The sequence below is a fragment of the Corythoichthys intestinalis genome, chromosome 5 (genome assembly GCF_030265065.1).
Source record: "Corythoichthys intestinalis isolate RoL2023-P3 chromosome 5, ASM3026506v1, whole genome shotgun sequence".
Taxonomy (NCBI): domain Eukaryota; kingdom Metazoa; phylum Chordata; class Actinopteri; order Syngnathiformes; family Syngnathidae; genus Corythoichthys; species Corythoichthys intestinalis.
Window position 1 is genome coordinate 34730905 of NC_080399.1, and position 24377 is coordinate 34755281.

The 24377-nt window shown below is 38.4% G+C and overlaps 1 protein-coding gene across 1 annotated transcript in view; it reads left to right on the top strand.

Annotated features, from left to right (window-relative positions):
* The window catches only part of LOC130916376 (mucin-2), a 45457-nt gene extending 22422 nt beyond the window's left edge, over nt 1-23035 (top strand). Inside the window, exons 21-44 of the mRNA XM_057837060.1 lie at nt 5954-6054; nt 6446-6597; nt 6689-6827; nt 7316-7423; nt 7722-7895; nt 7962-8201; nt 8306-8462; nt 8681-8809; nt 8932-9082; nt 9171-9214; nt 9329-9520; nt 9661-15672; nt 16853-17091; nt 17180-17348; nt 17438-17682; nt 17813-17996; nt 18074-18275; nt 18356-18534; nt 20114-20183; nt 20830-20969; nt 21051-21082; nt 21965-22130; nt 22244-22367; nt 22444-23035. Of these exons, the coding sequence (XP_057693043.1) occupies nt 5954-6054; nt 6446-6597; nt 6689-6827; nt 7316-7423; nt 7722-7895; nt 7962-8201; nt 8306-8462; nt 8681-8809; nt 8932-9082; nt 9171-9214; nt 9329-9520; nt 9661-15672; nt 16853-17091; nt 17180-17348; nt 17438-17682; nt 17813-17996; nt 18074-18275; nt 18356-18534; nt 20114-20183; nt 20830-20969; nt 21051-21082; nt 21965-22130; nt 22244-22367; nt 22444-22627 (9533 nt within the window). The 3' untranslated portion in view covers nt 22628-23035. The remainder of the gene's footprint in view (nt 1-5953; nt 6055-6445; nt 6598-6688; nt 6828-7315; nt 7424-7721; nt 7896-7961; nt 8202-8305; nt 8463-8680; nt 8810-8931; nt 9083-9170; nt 9215-9328; nt 9521-9660; nt 15673-16852; nt 17092-17179; nt 17349-17437; nt 17683-17812; nt 17997-18073; nt 18276-18355; nt 18535-20113; nt 20184-20829; nt 20970-21050; nt 21083-21964; nt 22131-22243; nt 22368-22443) is intronic.
* The last annotated feature ends 1342 nt before the right edge of the window (nt 23036-24377 follow it).

Below are 24377 nucleotides of genomic sequence, written 5' to 3' on the forward strand. Positions count from 1 at the left end.
AGCCACTCCGGAGCCCTGAAACTAACAAATATCTGACAAACTGCTTGGAATTTGTTTAAATCAACTCCACCGACCAATTAAACCCCGCTAACTCTAAGATTAAGCCTAATGTCAAAACTTCTGAATTTCGGGTTATGGTTAACAGCATATAAGTGCCAATGTAAAACAATGCAAACTGACAGCACAATAATCAACAACACACAAGTGGATTGTACAGTGCAATGAACACAAAGGTGGTGGCGGGCGCGGATGCGCGTGCAGTCATGCACATTAACAACCCGGAAGTAGTCCTCTCAACACACACGCGGTCAATTTGGCCACAAAATGTGGCGGCAACTAAGCACTTTACACTCAATCGAACTTACAACACATCCCACAGATGCTAATCGATATCACCTCACGGCATAAATGTGCAACACGCATATGATGTAAACAAAGCTTGCAAACTAGGAGCGATGACTGCCCGTCGTTCCTACGGCAAAGCTACGAAACGGCCGCGCATGTAGGGGGTCCAACATTTTGCTGATACCCTCTAGAATGAAGGAAAAATACTCACCTTCATTCATGGATATCCACAGATCAACATTCCCTCGCAACGTCTCAACATTTGGCGCGAATGTCCACCCGCCTTAGTCCCACAACACGTGGCGCGAGACCAAAGCAGGAAATAGCTAAGAGGTTGTCATGGAAACACGTACCGGAATTTTAGCATTTTCCATTCAAAACGCTCTTCGTACATGACTACAATATTCTTCATTCCACATACGTTATGAGGCAATGAAAAAATAGTAACGCAGAGACACTAAGGAAACTAACTTTAATCAGATTACTGGTGTAGAAAAATGAACGCGTTAGATTACTCGTTACTGAAAAAAGTAATCAGATTACAACACTGGTTGTAGGCTCCTCCTCTAGCTCAGCAGGTGGCCTTTTCCCCCATAAAAACGCTGTCCAAAGACGTCTGTTTTTCAGTCATTTTCGCTAAGGTGTTGGTTTATTACCGGGAACAAATCTGATGCGCCTGTGTCACTATTGAGAACAAGCCCACATAGATATGAAAAATAGTATTCTGAGCAAAATGATTGAAAACACTCTGGCCACCATTGCAGAGGTGTGCCGCCTACAGCACACAGCCAACAGCAGCTAACGTTCCTGTTTAAACCTACTGATACTGGGCTGCTATAGGTGTGCAAACACCCCAGTAATGGCGTCCAACCACTAGAGGGCGACATACACAAATCTCTACTCGGATTAGTCAATATTGCAGCCGTAAATTTATTATTTGTCAGTGGCCCGGTGGCAAAGCTGCCACGGACCGCTACTGAGGATCCCTACTTCATAATACTTGTTTAATTACACTGCATATGATAAGAGTTGTGTGGCTGCCACCCATTTCTGTATTATAATGCATATTTGTGTAAGATTTATGTCATTGTATTACAGAGTTCATATGACGTACACATCACACAATGACATTTGTCAAATTCTTATGGGGTAAAAAAAAAAAAACAATACAACGACAATTCTGCAAATGTATCTGCATTTTAACATAGAAAAGGCAGCAAACACACATGACTTTATGAAATACAGTTCAGTGTACGCCAAATGTGAGAACTCCACAACTATATCTATAAATCAGGGGTCAGCAACCCTGGTCCTCGAGTGCCACTATCCAGCTTGTTTTCCATCTCTCCCTCCTTTGACACACCTGAATCAAATGATCAGCTCATCAGTAAGCTCTGCAGGAGCCTGATAACGATCATGATTATTTGATCCAGGTGTGTTAAAGGAGGGAGGCATGGAAAACAAGCTGGATAGTGGCACTCGAGGACCAGGGTTGCTGACCCCTGCTATAAATTAACAAGTGTTAGTATTTTAAAGTCTCAGACAGTAGACAGATTTTGAATCAACATTCCACTGTCAATATTATACTGTTGAATCAACGATGACACCCGATCACTTTTGCACCTTCGATTAATGTTGTTCCAACATTGAAATGCTAACAAAACCGAAACATCATTTCGATTATTAATGATATTGGAACAACACTAAATCAATGTTATGTTTTCCTTCATTTTCAACTATTATGCTATTAATGCTTTTAAATATGCCCATATTTAGAGGTCCTGCTTTATTTACAGACAGAAGAAAAAGCTCGGCTGACTAATAAAATATTATACATGAACGAAATAAGTATTTAGTCAACCACTAATTGTGCAAATTCACCCCCTTGAAATTAAGTATTTAGTCAACCACTAATTGTGCAAGTTCACCCCCTTGAAAATATTAAAGAGGCCTGTAATTGTCAACATGAGTAAACCTCAACCATGAGAGACAGAATGTGGGGAAAAAAAACAGAAAATCACATTGTTTGATTTTTAAAGAATTTATTTGCAAATCATGGTGGAAAATAAGTATTTGGTCAATACCAAAAGTTCATCTCAATATTTTGTTATGTACCCTTTGTTGGCAATAACAGAGGCCAAACGTTTTCTCTAACTCTTCACAAGCTTTTCACACACTGTTGCTGGTATTTTGGACCAATTCTCCATGCAGATCTCCTCTAGAGCAGTGATGTTTTGGGGCTGTCGTTGGGCAACACGGACTTTCAACTCCCTCCACAGATTTTCAATGGGGTGGAGATCTGGAGACTGGCTAGGCCATATCCAGGACCTTGAAATGCTTCTTACGAAGCCACTCCTTTGTTGCCCTGGCTGTGTGTTTGGGATCATTGTCATGCTGAAAGACCCATCCAAATCTCATCTTCAATGCCCTTGCTGATGGAAGGAGATTTTCACTCAAAATCTCTCAATACATGGCCCCATTCATTCTTTCCTTTACACAGATCAGTCGTCCTGGTCCCTTTGCAGAAAAACAGCCCCAAAGCATGAGGTTTCCACCCCCATGCTTCACAGTGGGTATAGTGTTCTTCGGATGCTATTCAGTATTCTTTCTCCTCCAAACACGAGAACCTGTGTTTCTACCTAAAAGTTCTATTTTGGTTTCATCTGACCATAACACATTCTCCCAGTCTTCTTCTGGTTCATCCAAATGCTCTCTAGCGAAACGCAGATGCAGACTTTCTTCAGCAGGGGGACATGTCTGGCAGTGCAGGATTTGAGTCCCTGGCGGCGCATTGTGTTACTAATAGTAGCCTTTGTTACTGTGGTCCCAGCTCTCTGTAGGTCATTCACTAGGTCCCCACGTGTGGTTCTGGGATTTTTGCACGACGTTCTTGTTATCATTTTGAAGCCACGGGGTGAGATCTTGCATGGAGCCCCAAATCGAGGGAGATTATCATTGGTCTTGTATGTCTTCCATTTTCAAATAATTGCTCCCACAGTTGATTTCTTTACACCAAGCGTTTTACCTATTGCAGATTCAGTCCACCCAGCCTGGTGCAGGTCTACAATTTTGTCTCTGGTGTCCTTCGACAGCTCTTTGGTCTTGGCCATAGTGGAGTTTGGAGTGTGAGATTGAGGTTGTGGAGAGGTGTCTTTTATACCGATAATGAGTTAAAACAGGTGCCATTAATACAGGTAATGAGAGGAGCCTCATTAGAAGAAGTTAGACCTCTTTGACAGCCAGAAATCTTGCTTTTTTTGTAGGTGACCAAATGCTTATTTTTCACTCTAATTTGGAAATAAATTCTTTAAAAATCAAACAATGTGATTTTCTGTTTTTTTTTTTCCACATTCTGTCTGTCATGGTTGAGGTTTACCCATGTTGACAATTACAGGCCTCTCTAATCTTTTCAAGTAGGAGAACTAGACTAAATGCTTACCTTTAGATATGGCTGTCCTTAAATGAGGCGTTTCCAGTGGAGTTCCTTTGAAGTGAGGTCTTCCCGCACAACCACGAACACAACTACTTTTTGACCATGACTTCCGCTCATCCATAATTCGATGACTTTTCAATCATATTTCCCAGTCAATCAAAAATCAACTATTTGTCAACATTATTTTATCAACTATAAAACAATGTTAACCCAACCATCACCTGGCACAATGTTGTTTCAACATCACTGTCAGGTGTCATCGGTATTTTCAATGTTGATTCAACATTGTTTGTTGTTGAAAATTTCAATGTCAACTATACTGATGATTTTGATGGAAATCAACATTTATTAGACGTCGGTATGCTATCTGGGAGTGCTTTGAGCAACACTTAGTGCAGCAACACCATGGGTGAAAGTGGGCCAGAACGGTCAGGAACGCAGTTCCGGTATAAGATTCAGGGCCAGAACGGAGTTCCGGTATAAGATTCAGGGCCGGAATGCTGTTCCGGTACATGGTTTTGATTCCGAAAATATGACAGCAACTGTCAAAACGCTATGCAAAAAAAGAAAAGAAAAAAAATGCTAAGCTGCCACACATGCATTTCAGCTCCAAGAAGAAAACAATCTACCACCATCAGATTTACATACACAAGTGTTAACAACAAGCATAATGAAGTGCTTGTGTAGTGTAATCCCTTTCCACCGATATTTATTATTGATTTTATTCCACGGACGGCATGGAGGTTTCCCCAGCTGCTGCAGTTATCTGAGTCTGACGATGATGAGTCACGTCAATGTGCGAATGCACGTAGCAAAGCAAACGGCCTGGACTCATTTGTCCATTCAATCGGCTGATATACTGACATGTGATCAGCAGAAATGGTTAGCTCTGATTGGTTCAAATGTGCAAAAAATAAATAAATAAATAAATAAAAGCCTGTTGAATTGATGTGACAAAAAAGGGCAATGCAGCATAAAATGAATCTTTAAGAGCAACGAGAGAGTTGAGGAGGCTTATTTATCATATTTAGTTTTATTTGCTCTGATGGGGAGGTTCAGAACATCTTAGCTGTCAATGTGCATTTTGGACTTATATTTGTTCATTTATGTTAGGCTACTTATTCATTTCCATATGATTTTAAAAAGTCAATGTTTGCGCGGTCTTCAAAATATATTCCATTTCACTCTCCATAATATAAGTCATTTGTACTTATTTTTGTATATGATAAGATATGTACTTATATCTTTATTATTTTTAAAAAAGTAAATGTTTACATTAACTTCAGTTTTAATATATATCCTTTGTTATTAAATAGTTAAAATTGAGATTTGGCATTTAGTATGAAATATATGAAATAGGAAATGAGGGAAAATAAAACTTAGGAGCTGGAGGTTGGGGTTATTGCTGTTCTTGTTAACTTTTATTTTGCGAATCATTGAAAAAAAATACAATTTTGAATGAAAATCAGTTATTGTATGTGTTATTGAAGTAACTATGGCAAGGCAGTTTTCTTTGCATTTCAGTAGTTTAAGAGGTTTGCCCCCCCCCCCCCAAAAAAAATGACAGAAAAAAAATTGAATAAATAAATAAATAAATAAATAAAATTTCTGGCTCCGTGGCGACCTTCACGTCAGGGAGTTCCGGCAAGAAATTCTAGCCACTTTCACCCCTGGGCAACACTAAGTGTGGCAAAGCACTATATAAGGATAAGGTAGTGCTACTCTGACAACATATTCTAATCTGACAGAACACCTGGTTTATTTACCAATTTCTTTCCTTTTCACATTCCTTTTCAGTGGGAATTAACAAAAAAAAAAAAAAAACACTTTTTTTAACCCCACCTACCCCAACAGGTTGTACAACTGACACAAGAGTACAAGAGTAAGCTATCTGCCTCGCTAAATATGCAAAACAATTGAACTACAGGCAAAATACATTGTTTCTTGCCACACAGTACCATGATGCAACGCGAGAAACATAAACAATATTGTCACAAAAGATCCTGCAATAAAATATGCAGTTAAAAACACCTTACAGCATTCAGGATACAATCAGCATTTGTACAAATAGCACTTATTAATTAATAATGAAACTTTATAAATTGATTTCTTAGACAAATGCTAATGTGCTGTACATCTTTGTCCTTTGCAACACAATTTCATCCCTACAATCAGCATGCAGCGCTCCAATGATTTTCTTCAACTGCTCAAGCGCAAAACCAAGTGACATTGGATCAGAGTGCCAAAAGACCTGTCAGACTCTGGACACAGAATGTGTAAGACTCAAAAAATTAAATTGTGATAACTATCAGCTATCAGCTAGCATTATGACCTTTTGTTTAACCCTTTCATGCATGAATTCAGATTTTTTTTTCCTTACAGGGCACTCATTCAACTCATAGGCTGCCAATGACAGCACTAGACATCTAATCCATTTTAACTGGGAGGGGCGATTGAATGTTCGTTCAATCTAGTCTTCCTGGTTTAAATGAATTGGACATCTATCGTCACCAATGCCATGCAATGAGTTAAATACTATGGGGAAGGGGGGGGGGGGGGTTGAGTGTTACTTGGACTGTGAGCAGTGTGTATTTCTAATCTCACAGATTTACTAAATATTTTTGAAGATGAGAAAACATAATTTGCCATTGTGGTGACATTTTACAGGTTAGCACACACTGCGTCTCTGGCTGCGTGTGTCCTGCTGGCCTGTTGTCTGACGGTAAAGGAGGTTGCATTGAGGAGACCAGTTGTCCTTGCACTTATAATGAACAATCATACAAGCCTGGAGAGACTGTTAAAGTGGACTGTAACACCTGGTGAGAGCTCTCTTTGTGCTTTATTTTGTGTCATTATGCCTTTGGGTTGTTGTAAACTACTTGGCTCATGTGCACTGGTATGTGTTAAAAGCACTTGTAAAAGTGGACAGTGGGAATGCACCAATCAGGAATGTGACGGAACCTGTACAATATACGGAGAAGGTCATTACATCACTTATGACGACAAGAAATTCTCCTTTAATGGCGACTGTGGTTACGTCTTCACCCAGGTATTACTTTTTAGGGCACTGATTTAACTCACTGACTGCCATTGATGGTGCTAAACAGCCACTCCATTTTGACGGCTTATACATCTAGCGCTGTCAATGGCGGGCATAGGTAAAATATAATGACTTTCAAAATAGAAAAAAATCAACTTTATTAAAAATGTGCATTTATTCATAATATGTATGTACTGTATGTACAGTATGTAGATACAGTACATAAACACGTGTATAACAAAATGCTAATATTGTGGCCAACAGTACCCAAAATGTGATGTCCACATGTGTGGAATGTAATTTTTTTTTATTACCAAAAACAGTCACTTGTCCTATGAAGGGTTAACCCCTTGGCTGCCATTGATGTCAATAGACATCCAATACATTTGTACTTCCAGTGTCACCATCAATGGCAGAGAATGACGTTATGGGTAATAAGTGTTTTATTATTTTTCGTAAACATTTTTTGATATTCTTTTCACCTTATTGTCATCTAGGATTACTGTGGGGACAACAAGGATGGCACATTCAGAGTCTTGACGGAGAGTGTTCCGTGTGGACCAAGTGATAACATCTGCTCTACTGCTATCAAGCTCTACTTAGGGGTGCATCATTGAGTGATAATTTTGATAAAGTATTGCATGTAAATTATTGCCTAGGCTTTAAGAGGATCATAATATTCAAGGTTTGGAGTTCATGAATGTGTGCGGTGAAGTAATTTGCGCAGTGCTGTAGAAGTATGTGGTCACGCTGGTTATATTCATGGTTTTCCATATAATAATTTACTGTATTCATGACTTTACTGCTATATCATTAAATTTAGGTTAGTGATTAATGTACAAATTCACATTACATGGCTATTTAACGAGGGAACTCATCATTCTCAACTTTTCTGTCCTTCAGAACAGTGAAATAATCCTTAAAGAGGGAACTGTAATCAAACATACCAAAGGGGTTGACATACCTTATAAAGTCCATACTATTGGATTATATCTTGTCATTGAGGCAAAGAATGGTCTTGTTCTCATCTGGAATAAGAAGACAACACTGATGGTCAAACTGAGCTCCGCATTTAAGGTGAGTGGATCAGCATCAGTTATTAGTGTTTTTTCTGTAAACTGAATCTGTTCAATTTCACCCCAGGGAAAAATTTGTGGTATGTGTGGGAATTACGATGGAAAAATAAAAAATGACTTTACCACCCGAAACAAAGAATTGGTGGTGGACGCCTTTGAGTTTGGAAACAGCTGGAAAGTGTCACAAAGCTGTGCCAACACAAATGCATTAAAAAATCCCTGCACACTGTACTCGCATAGGCAGGCATGGGCATTAAAACGCTGCAGCATCATCAACAGTGAAGTCTTTAGTACATGTCATTCAAAGGTACTCTAAAATATGTTACTACCGTTTTGTTAAAAAAAAAAAAAACTTGAGTGTTAAAAAAAATCGAACTTTTTTTTTTTTTTTTTTCACAATTATCGTAAAAGGTGGATCCCCAGCCCTATTACAATGCCTGTGTAAAAGACACGTGTTCCTGTAATACTGGAGGAGATTGTGAGTGCTTCTGCTCAGCTGTCGCAGCCTATGCACTTGCTTGCAATACTGCAGGAGCATGCATAAAATGGAGAACTCCAACTGTCTGTCGTAAGTGATTATTTTTTTCCTTTTAATCAGAATAAATCTCAATATAAACCTGCATAATCTTAACTGTTTAACAATTACAATAAATTCTTATTGGGTTTATTTATATGAGTAGTCAATTTTTCAGTAAGTAATAGAATAAAGGGTCTTTAGTGGATTCGTTTACTTTGGAATTATTGAGATATACTTTCTTCTAATATTGATTTCTTGTTTTTAATTAGCTCTATTTTGTGATTACTACAATCCTGAGGGTGAGTGTGAATGGCACTACGAAGCTTGTGGAAAACCATGCATGAAGACCTGTAGGAATCCCTCTGGAAAGTGCTATACTCATATCCCAGCTTTAGAAGGTGCTTTCATTATAATCAATTCATACATAGGATGCACCCAATTCATCCCTAATCATACATGTGTTTACTGGTTCCGCCAATTCTGCACTTGTACCACTGACAGTTACATTATTATCTCCAAGGCTGCTACCCGAGGTGTCCACCTCATCAACCATATTTGGAAGAGGTAACAATGAAATGTGTGGCAGCAGAGCAATGTGGGTGCTATGATGTTGATGGGAAACATTATGCCGAAGGAGACAGAATGCCTCCGACAGAAAATTGTCAGAAATGGTAGGATATTTTCTGACCAAACATTAAAAAAAATATGTATTTGCATGGATTTTCAACAACAACAAAAAAAATCTCATTTTTTGTTCAGTAAATGTTCTTCATCAGAGAGGCAATGCACGTACACAATTGAAGGTAAAGATCTTGCACCACATGATCATTATTTGTTTAACTATTGAAGTTGTTTAAAATGAATATCTACTTTTGAAATAAAGCTTTTTTGGTGCAATGATTTATATTATTTTCCAGATTGTACTTGCATCTATCAAGGACAAATATACAATTATGGCGATATCGTGTATGACACTCATGATGGAGATGGAACTTGTATCACTGCTTTTTGTGGAGAACATGGGAACATTACGAGAGAAGTAACGGTGTGCAGTTCATCAACCACTCATCAGCCACCAACAACAACAGAATTTGTGTTTACGACAAAAGGTAATGATTAACCGTGGTGTATATGGTATGATGCTTTCATATTAGCATTATATTATATATAGCATATTAACATTATAAAGCTCTGTCTTGGTGACAGCACACTGATTGTTTGTGGTTATGTTATGTTTTGGCTGTAACAGAAGGACCAACCTCCACAAATGAACCCACTACTATTAAAACAACTACTTCAACAACAGTAACAACTGAAAAGCCCCAAACTACCACAACCACAGAAAGGACACCATCGACCACACATGACTGTTATGTTTGTCACTGGTCACACTGGATCAACAACCACTACCCTGATCATGACCTCAGTGGTGGAGATTATGAAGCTATAGAAAATATTAATGATGCAAATCTAAATGACTGCAATCTTCCACTTGAGATAGAATGCAGAGCAAAGGCCTTTCCAGATTTAGCTTTGGATCAGCTTGGTCAGAAAGTAACATGTAATCCAACAGAAGGATTTATCTGTCACAACAAAGACCAAGGCATACCACCAATTTGTTATGACTATGAGATTAGAGTCAAATGTTGCATCAACCATTGTGTCACCCCCACCAAAGCTACAACTACAAATTCACCCACAGAATACACAACTCTGACAGCAACAACTCAAAGACCACCAAGACCCACAGAAGGCCCCACCACAACTGAAGTCACATCAACTGAAAAAACAATCCCCACAACTACCATTATAATTCATACAGGTCCACCAATCACAGGGGCAGGGTCAACACCATTAGAAGAAGAAACATCCAAAACCACTGTTACTGAAAAACCAAGCACAGTTACAGAAGTACCAACAACAACGACAGTCACTAAAAGACCTACCACAGTAACAGAAATACAAACAACATCCACAGTTACTGCACAACCTAGCACAGGTACAGAAGTATCAACAACAACAACAGTCACTAAAAAACCTACCACAGTAACAGAAATACAAACAACATCCACAGTTACTACACAACCAACCACAGTTACAGAAGTACCAACAACAACAACAGTCACTAAAAGACCTACCACAGTAACAGAAATACACACAACATCCATAGTTACTACACAACCAACCACAGTTACAGAAGTACCAACAACAACGACAGTCACTAAAAAACCTACCACAGTAACAGAAATACAAACAACATCCACAGTCACTACACAACCAACCACAGTGACAGAAGTTGCAACAACAACAACAGTCACTAAAAAACCTACCACAGTAACAGAAATACAAACAACATCCACAGTTACTACACAACCAACCACAGTTACAGAAGTACCAACAACAATGACAGTCACTAAAAGACCTACCACAGTAACAGAAATACAAACAACATCCACAGTTACTTCACAACCAACCACAGTTACAGAAGGTTCAACCAAAACTGAAGTCACAGCAACTGAAAAAACAATCCACACCACAACCGTTGAAATTCTCACAGACACAATTCCTCCATCCACACTGTCAACAACAGAAAAAACCACAACAGCAAACCCCCAAACCACAATTACAGAGGAACACACCACCATCAAAACAACGACACAGAAGCCACCCTTATCAACAACTATGCCAACAACAGTAAAAACGGAAAAGCCCCAAACGACCACAACCACAGAAAGGACGCCATCGACCACACCTGAATGTTATGTTTGTCACTGGTCACACTGGATCAACAACCACTACCCTGATCATAACCTCAGTGGTGGAGATTATGAATCTATAGAAAATATTAATGATGAAGGTCTGAAAGACTGCAATCAACCACGTGAGATAGAATGCAGAGCAAAAGCCTTTCCAGATGTGGCTTTGGATCAGCTCGGTCAGATAGTAACATGTAGTCCAACAGAAGGACTGATCTGTCACAACAAAGACCAAGGCATACCACCAATTTGTTATGACTATGAGATTAGAGTCAAATGTTGCATCAACCATTGTGTCACCCCCACCGAATCTACATCTCCAAATTCACCCACAGAATACACAACTCTGACAGCAACAACACAAAAACCACCCAGACCCACAGAAGGCCCCACCACAACTGAAGTCACATTAACTGAAAAAACAATCCCCACAACTACCATTAAAATTCATACAGGTCCACCAATCACAGGGGCAAGGTCAACACCATTAGAAGAAGAAACATCCAAAACCACTGTTACTGAAAAACCTACCACAGTTACAGAAAAACCTACCACAGTTTCAGAAGTATCACCAACAACGACAGTCACTAAAAAACCCACAACAGTAACAGAAATACAAACAACATTCACGGTTACTACACAATCAACCACAGTTACAGAAGTACCAACAACAACGACAGTCACTAAAAAACCTACCACAGTAACAGAAATACAAACAACATCCACAGTTACTTCACAACCTACCACAGTTACAGAAGTACCACCAACAACGACAGTCACTAAAAAACCTACCACAGTAACAGAAATACAAACAACATCCACAGTTACTACACAACCAACCACAGTTACAGAAGTACCAACAACAACAACAGTCACTAAAAGACCTACCACAGTAACAGAAATACAAACAACATCCACAGTTACTTCACAACCAACCACAGTTACAGAAGTACCAACAACAACCAAAGTCACTAAAAGACCTACCACAGTTACAGAAGTACCACCAACCACAACAACCACAGTCACTGAAAACCATACAACAGTTACAGAAGGTTCAACCACAACTGAAGTGGCAGCAACTGAAAAAACAATCCACACCACAACCGTTGAAATTCTTACAGAAACAATTCCTCCATCCACACTGTCAACTACAGAAAAAACCACAACAGCAAACCCCCAAACCACAATTACAGAGGAACACACCACCATCAAGACGACACAGAAGCCACCCTTATCAACAACTACACCAACAACAGTCAAAACGGAAAAGCCCCAAACGACCACAACCACAGAAAGGACGCCATCGACCTCACCTGAATGTTATGTTTGTCACTGGTCACATTGGATCAACAACCATTACCCTGATCATAACCTCAGTGGTGGAGATTATGAATCTATAGAAAATATTAATTATGAAAATCTGAAAGACTGTAATCAACCACTTGAGATAGAATGCAGAGCAAAAGCCTTTCCAGATGTAGCTTTGGATCAGCTCGGTCAGATAGTAACATGTAATCCAACAGAAGGACTAATCTGTCACAACAAAGACCAAGGCATACCACCAATTTGTTATGACTATGAGATTAGAGTCAAATGTTGCATCAACCATTGTGTCACCCCCACTGAATCTACAACTACAAATTCACCCACAGAATACACAACTCTGACAGCAACAACACAAAAACCACCCAGACCCACAGAAGGCCCCACCACAATTGAAGTCACATCAACTGAAAAAACAATCCCCACAACTACCATTAAAATTCATACAGGTCCACCAATCACAGGGGCAAGGTCAACACCATTAGAAGAAGAAACATCCAAAACCACTGTTACTGAAAAACCTACCACAGTTACAGAAGTACCAACAACAACGACAGTCACTAAAAAACCCACAACAGTAACAGAAATACAAACAACATCCACAGTTACAACACAATCAACCACAGTTACAGAAGTACCAACAACAACCACAGTCACTAAAAAACCTACCACAGTAACAGAAATACAAACAACATCCACAGTTACTACACAGCCAAGCACAGGTACAGAAGTGTCAAAAACAACAACAGTCACTAAAAGACCTACCACACTAACAGAAATACAAACAACATCCACAGTTACTACACAGCCAAGCACAGGTACAGAAGTATCAAAAACAACAACAGTCACTAAAAGACCTACCACAGTAACAGAAATACAAACAACATCCACAGTTACTACACAACCAACCACAGTTACAGAAGTACCAACAACAACAACAACAACAATCACTAAAAGACCTACCACAGTAACAGAAATACAAACAACAACCACAGTTACTACACAACCAACCACAGTTACAGAAGTACCAACAACAACAACAACAACAACAGTCACTAAAAGACCTACCACAGTAACAGAAATACAAACAACAACCACAGTTACTACACAACCAACTACAGTTACAAAAGTACCAACAACAACCAAAGTCACTAAAAAACCTACCACAGTTACAGAAGTACCACCAACCACAACAACCACAGTCACTGAAAACCATACAACAGTTACAGAAGGTTCAACCACAACTGAAGTGACAGCAACTGAAAAAACAATCCACACCACAACCGTTGAAATTTTTACAGAAACAATTCCTCCATCCACACTGTCAACAACAGAAAAAACCACAACAGCAAACCCCCAAACCACAATTACAGAGGAACACACCACCATCAAGACAACGACACAGAAGCCACCCTTATCAACAACTACGCCAACAACAGTAAAAACGGAAAAGCCCCAAACGACCACAACCACAGAAAGGACGCCATCGACCACACCTGAATGTTATGTTTGTCACTGGTCACATTGGATCAACAACCATTACCCTGATCATAACCTCAGTGGTGGAGATTATGAATCTATAGAAAATATTAATGATGAAAGTCTGAAAGACTGCAATCAACCACTTGAGATAGAATGCAGAGCAAAAGCCTTTCCAGATGTAGCTTTGGATCAGCTCGGTCAGATAGTAACATGTAATCCAACAGAAGGACTGATCTGTCACAACAAAGACCAAGGCATACCACCAATTTGTTATGACTATGAGATTAGAGTCAAATGTTGCATCAACCATTGTGTCACCCCCACCGAATCTACAACTACAAATTCACCCACAGAATACACAACTCTGACAGCAACAACACAAAAACCACCCAGACCCACAGAAGGCCCAACCACAACTGAAGCCACATCAACTGAAAAAACAATCCCCACAACTACCATTATAATTCATACAGGTCCACCAATCACAGGGGCAAGGTCAACACCATTAGAAGAAGAAACATCCAAAACCACTGTTACTAAAAAACCTACCACAGTTTCAGAAGTACCAACAACAACGACAGTCACTAAAAAACCCACAACAGTAACAGAAATACAAACAACATCCACAGTTACTACACAATCAACCACAGTTACAGAAGTACCAACAACAACCACAGTCACTAAAAAACCTACCACAGTAACAGAAATACAAACAACATCCACAGTTACTACACAACCTAGCACAGGTACAGAAGTACCAACAACAACGACAGTCACTAAAAAACCTACCACAGTAACAGAAATACAAACAACATCCACAGTTACTACACAACCAACCACAGTTACAGAAGTACCAACAACAACAACAGTCACTAAAAGACCTACCACAGTAACAGAAATTCAAACAACATCCATAGTTACTACACAACCAACCACAGTTACAGAAGTACAAACAACAACCAAAGTCACTAAAAACACTACCACAGTAACAGAAATACAAACAGCATCCACAGTTACTGAAAAACCTACCACAGTTACTGAAAAACCTACCACACTTACAGAAGTACCAACAACTACCACATATACAAAAAAAGCTAGCACAGTTACAGAGGTTAGCACAGTTACAGAAGTACCAACAACAATCACCACAGTTACAGAAGTATCACCAAACACAACTACCACAGTTACAGAAAAACCTACCACAGTAACAGAAGTACCAACACCAACCACAGTTATTAAACCATCCACCACAGTTACAGAAGTACTAACAAGCACAGTTACAGAAAAACCTACCACAGTAACAACAGTACCAACAACAATCACAGTTACCAAAAAATCTACCACAGTTACAGTAGGACAAACAACAGCAGTCACTAAAAAGCCTACCACTGTTACAAAAGTACCAGCAGCAACAACCACAGTAAATGAAAAAACCTCTACAGTTACAAAAGTACCACCAACCACAACAACCACAGTCACTGAAAAACCTACCACAGTCACAGAAGTGCCCACCAGAACAACCACAGTTGCTGAAAAACCCACTACAGTTACAGCAGTACCAGCAACAACAACCCCCGTCTCTACAAGGCCTACCATAGTGTCAACAGAAAAGCCTTCAACAAAAACGACAACACTGTCCTCGACAGCAGTCGGAACCACTGAATGTTTCTGCAAATACCTTGATCAAACTTTTTCTCCTGGTAAGCATTGATTCATTGTTGTCATTAAAGATATCCCGATTGATCGGCATCCCGATTGATCGGGTCCGATCACGTCATTTTCAAAGTATCGGAATCGGCAAAAAAATATCGGACATGCCTTTTTTTAATATATATATGTATATTTTTTTAGTTAAATTGTTTTCTAATTGTATTTAACATTACAGACAAAATGTCTTACACTCATCCAGAGTCTTTAGTTTTGGCTTAAAGTAGGGCTATCAAATTTATCGCATTAGCGGCGTTAATTAATTTTTTAAAAATTAAACACATTAAAATATTCAACGCAATTAACGCATGCGCTGCATGACCCACTCACGCATTGTCGTGTTCAATCTATGATGGCACTGTTTTACCTATTAATAGAGCTAAAAGGCAGCGTAAAATGAGTAGAGTGAATTTAGCAGACTTTGGAGCCTTTTTTTAATTGGCTAAAGCCTTGCAATACCTCTCTCAATAATTAGAAACATCGTGGGAAGCAACGTGGGGAAGAAAGGTGGTAGTTGATCATTTTCTTAACACCCTATGTTATTTCCCAACGCAGAGAAGATATATCAATTGGTGCCACTACGCAGTCATGGTTGCACTTCCCATCATGCATTTGGGCAGAACAGTTAAATGGCTACAGTATCATTTACTGTAAGCTCAACAAATACACTAGATGGCAATATTTAGTCACAATATACAAAGTCACATTTATCCTTTAAGAATTACAAGTCTTTCTATCCGTGGATCCCTCTCACAGAAAGAATGTTAATAATGTAAATGCCATCTTGAGGATTTATTGTCATAATAAACAAATACAGTACTTATGTACTGAATGTTGAATGTATATATTCGTCCGAGTTTTATTCATTTTTTTCTTCATGCATTGCCAAAATGTATATGATCGGAAAAATTATCGGGAATGATTGGAATTGAATCGGGAGCAAAAAAAAGCAATCGGATCGGGAAATATCGGGATCGGCAGATACTCAAACTAAAACGATCGGGATCGGATCGGGAGCAAAAAACATGATCGGAACAACCCTAGTTGTCATATCTATGATATTCTAATTTTCAATGTGGCACAGCTTTTGACAGCCAACACGTGTCCATGCAGATTTATACAAATTTACTGTTTTGTTCTTTTCAAAACGTGAAGTCTATTATTTGTTTTTAGGTACTACCATATACAATAAGACAGATGAAGCAGGTTGGTGCTTCACCGCATATTGCAATAAAACTTGCAATATTGAGAAGTATGCTGGACCGTGTCAGCCAACTATTCCACCAACTCCTACCACTTCCTTAACAACTACTGGCATAACGACAAAAGGTGTCACAACAATATCCAGTACCATAAGCGTATCCACTAAAGCACCCCCTAAAGATTGTACATTTCTTATCCCACCAAGAAAGGTCCTTGAATTTGAAATAATTTGGAACAATTTTTTATAGTCTTGGGCTTGATGGTAGAGGTCCTAACGTGTAGGTTTGTCTTTTTCAGCATGGAGAAATCTGGAGTTCAGACAACTGCACCACTGATCGTTGTGATGATGGAAAAGTTGTAACAGAACATAAGCCATGCGAACCAATTATGCCTGTGTGTGAAAACAGTCAACCACCAGTGAGGGTTTATGATGAAGATGGTTGCTGTTTCCACTACGAATGCACATGTGAGTTCAGTTGAAAGCCTTTTAGGCATCCCACATCCAAAAAAGATCCTAAAATAAATAATAGTTTATTCCACATTATCACTTTGCAGGCATCTGCAGCGGCTGGGGAGATCCCCACTATGTCACATTTGATGGTCAATACTACAGCTTCCAGAAAAACTGCACTTATGTCCTGGTTAAAGAGATTGTTCCTCAACACAATTTTACCGTCCTTATCGACAATGAAAACTGTGACGACACGGGTGAAGTAACCTGTGCTCACAGCTTGATTGTCTACTACAAAAACTATGAAGTCATTCTCACACAGGAGAGGGGCACAAATACAGTCAACATGGTACATTTCATGATCTTAACCTTTTTCTTGTATTTATGTGTTATGTTATTACTGAAAGTTTTAAAGTTGGTACGAAAAGTAAAGTATCAAGCAGCATTTTTGAATTAGGTATCAAATCTAATGTGTTCAGGTGTATGTCAATGGCAAGAAAGTCATTCCAACGTACTCCAACAAAGATTTTATCATCACAAGCACTGTCATCGAGATGGTCTTGAGAATTCCAGAAATTAAAGCCGTCGTGACTTTCAAAGGCCTTTTATTCAGTGTTGATTTGCCATTTTCCCTATTCCACAATAATACAGAGGGACAGTGCGGTGAGTAACAACATGAAATGTTTTTTAATCGTTCATTTTACGGTTTAATTGCAACAGTCTATATCTGATTTCACCAGGTACATGTGACAATAATAGAAAAAATGACTGCAGATTACCAAGCGGGCAGATTCACCCCTCTTGCACCGATATGGCTGGTGAGTGGCATGTACCAGATAAGAACAAACCATACTGTGAGAAGTCACCTCCTCCACCAACGCCAAGTCCACCACCAACTCAACCACCTTGTGATCATGAAATATGTGAAATCATAATGAGCGAGTAAGCAAGCAAAATGCAATCTGTTATTCATTTAGTATTGCACTTTAATTATTGTCGTCATCCCTGTATTTTATGTTAAGCGTGTTTAAGAAATGTCACAACATCGTTGCACCGGAGACCTATTATGAGGCCTGTAAATTTGATGTTTGCCACATGCAACACTCCCACGTGGGATGCTCCAGTTTGGAGGCGTACGCCATGATGTGTGCTGCAGCAGCAGTCTGTGTCAACTGGAGAAATGCGACATGGGGGCAGTGCGGTAAGATCATGTTTTTCGCCTAGCCCTTAAACCCTTTATAGAGAACTCGTTTAACTGACTGGCTGCCATTGACGGCTCAAGACGTCCAATTCAGAATGACTGGAAGAGACTGGAAGTGCATGCTTGCCATCACTGGCATTTAAAGATGAGCATTCATTGAGCATCTATCATTACCAATGGTAGGCAAAAAGTTAAGGAGAAATATCATTTTATTTATTTGTTACCATTTTTAAACTTTGTTCCTTTTTATGGTTTTTATGAATTAAAAAGGGAAAAAAACAAAATATTTTTATTTATTGATTAAAATGTTGTAAATACTGTAGCTTAAATAACAAGATAAAACTGCTGCTATTAATGCTATTTTATTTATTACTTAGTTGCTTTAGCTTTATGGGGCCATAACGAGAGTGTATTTAAACTTTTATTCATTTAAATTTTGTTTTTATTAAAGTTTCATTCATTTATATTTTTATTTATTTGATTAATTTAATAATTAAACATATGTTTGAGAAACACTGATTTGTAATAATAACTGTGTTAATATTGTGGGCTAGGTGAGCACCAGGTCTTTGCAAGTTTTTTTTTTTTTACATTACCCGGTAGCAAAATTGTCACTTGGCCTATAAAGAGTTAACCGCTTAGGAAACTTAACTAACTTGCTCACTAAAGTCAACATGGACGCATCACACCTTACGGTAAGCATTTAGAACAAGAGGATTTCTCTCCTGCCAAATAGTCAAATAGGTAATGACAATATTGATCAATTAATAAAATCAAATAATAATATACAGTAGTGGTTCTTAACATTGCTAAAGGTACCGAACGTGTGAGTTTCACATGTACATTACCTGAACCCTTTGGAATTACAATTGGTTTTTTTCCATATTAAAATTGTATATATCTAAGCTAACAAGCTAAAAACAAAGTGAATTTCCATTCAAATTTCTTCTCATTTAGACAGCATGTTTTTAAACAGGCCAAAATGTATGTTTTTATCTTTTTCTTTAATCTATTTTTTTATCTTCTATCACATCCTCGCCTCACATACCATTTTCATGGCGTAAAATGTGACACATTTTTGTTTATTTAATTTAATTTAATTTTTTTTTAAATGTAAACGCAGTGCACGCTACACGTAGGTCTGTTGTACTTCCTCATACCAAGTGAGTGTCAGCCTTCCACTAGGCAAACCAGTTTCTCCTCCCATCAGATAGAGGATTAGCAGTTGAAAGAATTAGAATAAAACCTGTAGACTAAAACTTGGAGACAAACCAATCCAAAACCTGGTCTAAATCACCACTTCGCCTGAATTTAGTCAGTGTCCAAAAATAGGGCTCTGTGTGTCTTAACCTTAACCGAACTCCTTGGATTGACTCAACAAACCACCGGGGTTTGATCAAACCCAGGTTAAGAACCACTGTTATACAGGTATATGTTAATTTCATACACACTGTATTCATATGTTGTTGTGTTTTTTCGGGGGAGTCTTCATTTTGCATTATCTACAGTATGAATGGGCATTCGTTTCTATTTTACTTGTGTATATTTTTATGCATCAAGCAATTTTGTCATACTGCAGAATACGACTGTCCCGCACACAAAGTCTACAAACCATGTGGGCCAGTTGTGGAACCAACCTGCAATGCAAGGTACACACTCTCATTTTGAATATACAGCAACATTAACAATTTATTTCACATTTGTGTTGTTGTTCTAGTTGTGTGTATTTCCCTACCATTTGCCACTTTATTCCCAATCAATGTACACTCTAACCTGTGGTTGTATATTAGTGTACTGACTAAGCCCTGTACCCCGTCAAGCACTGGATGATAGTTAGGAGTTTGTTATGACGTGCGCCGAGTGCTGTTGAAGAGCGAAGCATACACAGCAAGTCCATTTCTCTTATCCAATAGTTTATTTTGGTAGTGTCTTGTAACTTAACTTAAATACTCTTTATCCAAACTAAAGTAACAAACCAAAAAACTCACAAACAATGGAACACAATGGAACAAACAAAATGAGTACATTCCTTTCCTGCACCCTGCACTAAGCCACAGTCAAAATTGTTTTGCTCTCCTAACTACCAACACCAAGGAGTAAAATTACAAATAATAGCACAAATCCGGAATATAGCTCATACAATTAACCGTATTGTACATATGGTTCTGTTTTATGTGGTGCACGTTATGGTGAAGCTTTAAATCTTGCTGTACTCTGTACAATGATAATAAAGGCTTTCTGTTCTATTGTGTTCTACTGTATTGTACTATATTGTATTCTATTTTGTCTTTGTAGATACAATAACAAGTATATAGAGCAATGCCATGGAGAAAAATATTACCAGAGATCTGACTGTAATGTATTTGTGGAGGGATGTTTCTGTCCACCTGGCACAATTTTGTTCAGTTCAAGCTCCGACATCTGTGTCTCCGCCTGTAAGTGTGACTGACAAACAATAATCTGATTACTGTAAATTTGTTTACGTGATTTTAAATCCCTTAATTTTCCTGTCAAAGGTTGCACGGGACCTGATGGTGAACCTAAAGAGGTATCTGCTGAATGTGGTCATCGTTTTTCTAACTCAGTTTACCGTACTTTTCGTACTATAAGCCGCTACTTTTAAGCCGCTTTGAACCCTGTGGCTTATATTCCAGTGCGTCTTATATGTGGATTTTGCAGGCCGATAAGGTGTATGTCTTAGGGGTTGTTAAAAATATCGAATTGTATTGATACTGAAATGTGTCGGGATACGATATTTGATTACCCCGTTATTTATTGTTTTTTGTGCTACATCAAGTTAAGAGATTTTTTTTTCCATGGGGTAAATTTGATTCTGCACGACTCTTGATAGTAATGGAGTATATTTTTGCATTTTCCTTGTTAACTCATTGACTGCCGTTGACTGCGCTTGACGTCATTCGCTGCCACCCTGCCACTTCAAATGGATTGGACGTCTACTTGTCATAAACTCTTTTATAGAGTTTTTTTTTTTTTTTTTTTTTTTTTTTTTCATGAGCCACAAGACTAGACGTCTATCAACGTCCAATGGCACTGAAAGAGTTCCTAAAAAAGCTTTTTTTTTTTTTTTTTTTTTTTTAATTTTCTGTAGTATCGAAAATGGTATTGAGTATTTTTTTTAGTATAGCTATCAAGTTGAAAATATTATAGTATCGCGACAACAGTAGGCTTTAGGTGTGACTATCCCTGTGGCTTATCGTCCAGTGCGGCTTGCACATGAACAAATAGTTTTCTTGTCAAATTTGGTAAGTATAGCTTATAGTCCTGTGCAACTTATCTATCAACAAATGCCGTTTTCGTGTCAAATTTTGTGGGCTGCAGCTTATAGTCAGGTGTTCCTTATAATCCAAAAATTGCGGTACAGTACTTGTATTGTATTGGTGATGAATAACTATTGTTTTACCACCCAAAGATTGGCGACAGTTGGGTCAGTGGCTGTCAAATGTGTGTCTGTGATGCTGAAACGCTGAGTGTGCAGTGTGAGCCTCGCGTGTGTCCCACTCAAGCACCTATAACCTGTAAGGAAGGGGAGGTGTTGTTAAACCAAACGGTGGACTGCTGCCAAACGCTGACATGTGGTGAGTAAATGTATCTGTACCTATCTCACCAGACTGTCATAGTATAATTGTAGTAGTAATTTTATTCAGTTCCTGTTACTTGTGAACATGCACTTTTTTTTTGTCATTCCCAGTTTCTCTTCCAACGAAATGTAAAATAAACACAAACACTACCTACTTGCACACAAAGAACTGCAAGTCAGTTGTACCAGTGGAAATGACAACCTGCGAAGGATCCTGTGGAGCGTCAACATCAATGTGAGATCTATAGTTAAGTTTCAGTGGAACTTTTTTTCTAGCAGCATTGCTCATGTGTGAAAATATAACCGCTTAGGTACTCGGCTGAGAGCAACAGCCTGATGCACTCCTGCTCATGTTGTCAAGAAACTGCCACCAAACAGAAGGAAGTGGAGATGATTTGCGCAGATGGCAGCAAGATAAAGCACTCCTACATCTCGATTGAAAAGTGTGGCTGTCAAGCTACACACTGTACACAAAATACAACACAACATTTCTAATGTTGATAAGCATTTCTAGTATGTAGGAAATTACTAGGAATGTCAATCACTTTGTGTTCTTGACCCTATAATGTGCAGTAAATTTTTGGAACAAATACAAAATGCAATATGATACTGTACATTGCACAGTGTATTTTGTTGAGCATGAGGAATGTATTTGTAGTAACACATTCATACGACTTGTTAAAAAAATTCTTAATACATTTTCAATTTTGAAGTTCCATCAAAATGAATTGATGGAATTCCACAACTTACTATTTCTTTTCTTGTTTTGTGATGAACCAGATCACTCATTGCTTGACTTGGGATTCTTTAAAAACTCATTCCAATAAACATTTTCCTGTTGCAGCATTTCATGTGTTATTTATATTGTGCAATATTAAAGCATTTTAATGGTATATAGAGTCCGTAACTGGATGTGAAAAGATCTACAGTCCCTGACAAAAGTCTTGTCGCTTATCCATTTTGTAGAAACAATTGCTAATAACCTGACTTTTAATTATTCAATTGGTTTATGAAATAGCTCATATGAAAGCTAAGACCCTCCCAAATGATGTTGAATGTACAAAAATATATTTGTTTCACTGAAAAAAGATTTATCATTTAATAAAGACATAAAGGTCCAATTTTGGCAAGACAACATTTTTGTCGCCTACAGAAAGTATGAAAATTGAACAAAAATGTACTCCAAATATATAAATATGTTACATAACATAAGCAAATTAAGTAGTGGTGCTGTGAGATCCAAATTTAATATTTTGTATGACTTCCATGGGTTTCGGCAAGGATTCATACAATTTATTGATGAGGTCATCAGGAACATCAAAGAAAGCAGTCTTTCATGCCTCCCAGAGTTCATCAACATTCTTGGGTTTCGTCTTCCATCCTTTTTCATCCTACCCCAGACATGCTCAATGATGTTCATGTCTGGTGACTGAGCTGGCCAGTCCTGGAGGATCTTGATCTTCTTTGCCTTGAGGAACTTTGTGGTAGAGATTGAAGTATGGTAAATGGTGTTATACTTGTATGCGATGGAGCACCATCCTGCTGCAGAATTTGTCCCTTTTTATGGTTAGGAATGTGAGAGGCAGCAAAGATTTGTTGATATTTAAGACTATTTATATTGCCTTCCACCTTGCAGATCTCTCGCACACACCCATACTGGATGTAACCCCAGACCATGATTTTGTTAATGATGTAACCACCAAACTTCACTGTTTTCTGACTGAATCTCGGATCCATGCGGGCTCCAGTAGGTCTCCTGCAATATTTGTGGCGACTGTGGTGTACTTCAATGGAAGATTCATCTGAAAAATCCACCTTTTGCCACTTTTCCAGCGTCCATCCTTTCGACAGGCTGTGGGCCTTGGCAAATGCCACACGGTTTTTAACTGTCTGCACCCTGAGAGATAAATAGTCTGAAATATCAACAAATCTTAGCTGCCTCTTATATTCCTAACAATAAAAAGGGACAAATTCTGCAGCATGATGGTGCTCCATTGCATACTTCAATCTCTACTTCAAAGTTCCTCATGGCAAAGAAGATCAAGATCTGATCTGATGACCTCATCAATAAATTGTATGAATCCTTGCCGAAGCCCATGGAAGTCATACAAAATATTAAATTTGGATCTCACAGCACCACTACTTAATTCGCTTATGTTATGTAACATATTTTTGTATTTGAAGTACATTTTTTGTTCAATTTTCACACTACTTTCTGTAGGCGACAAAACTTTTGTCTTGCCAA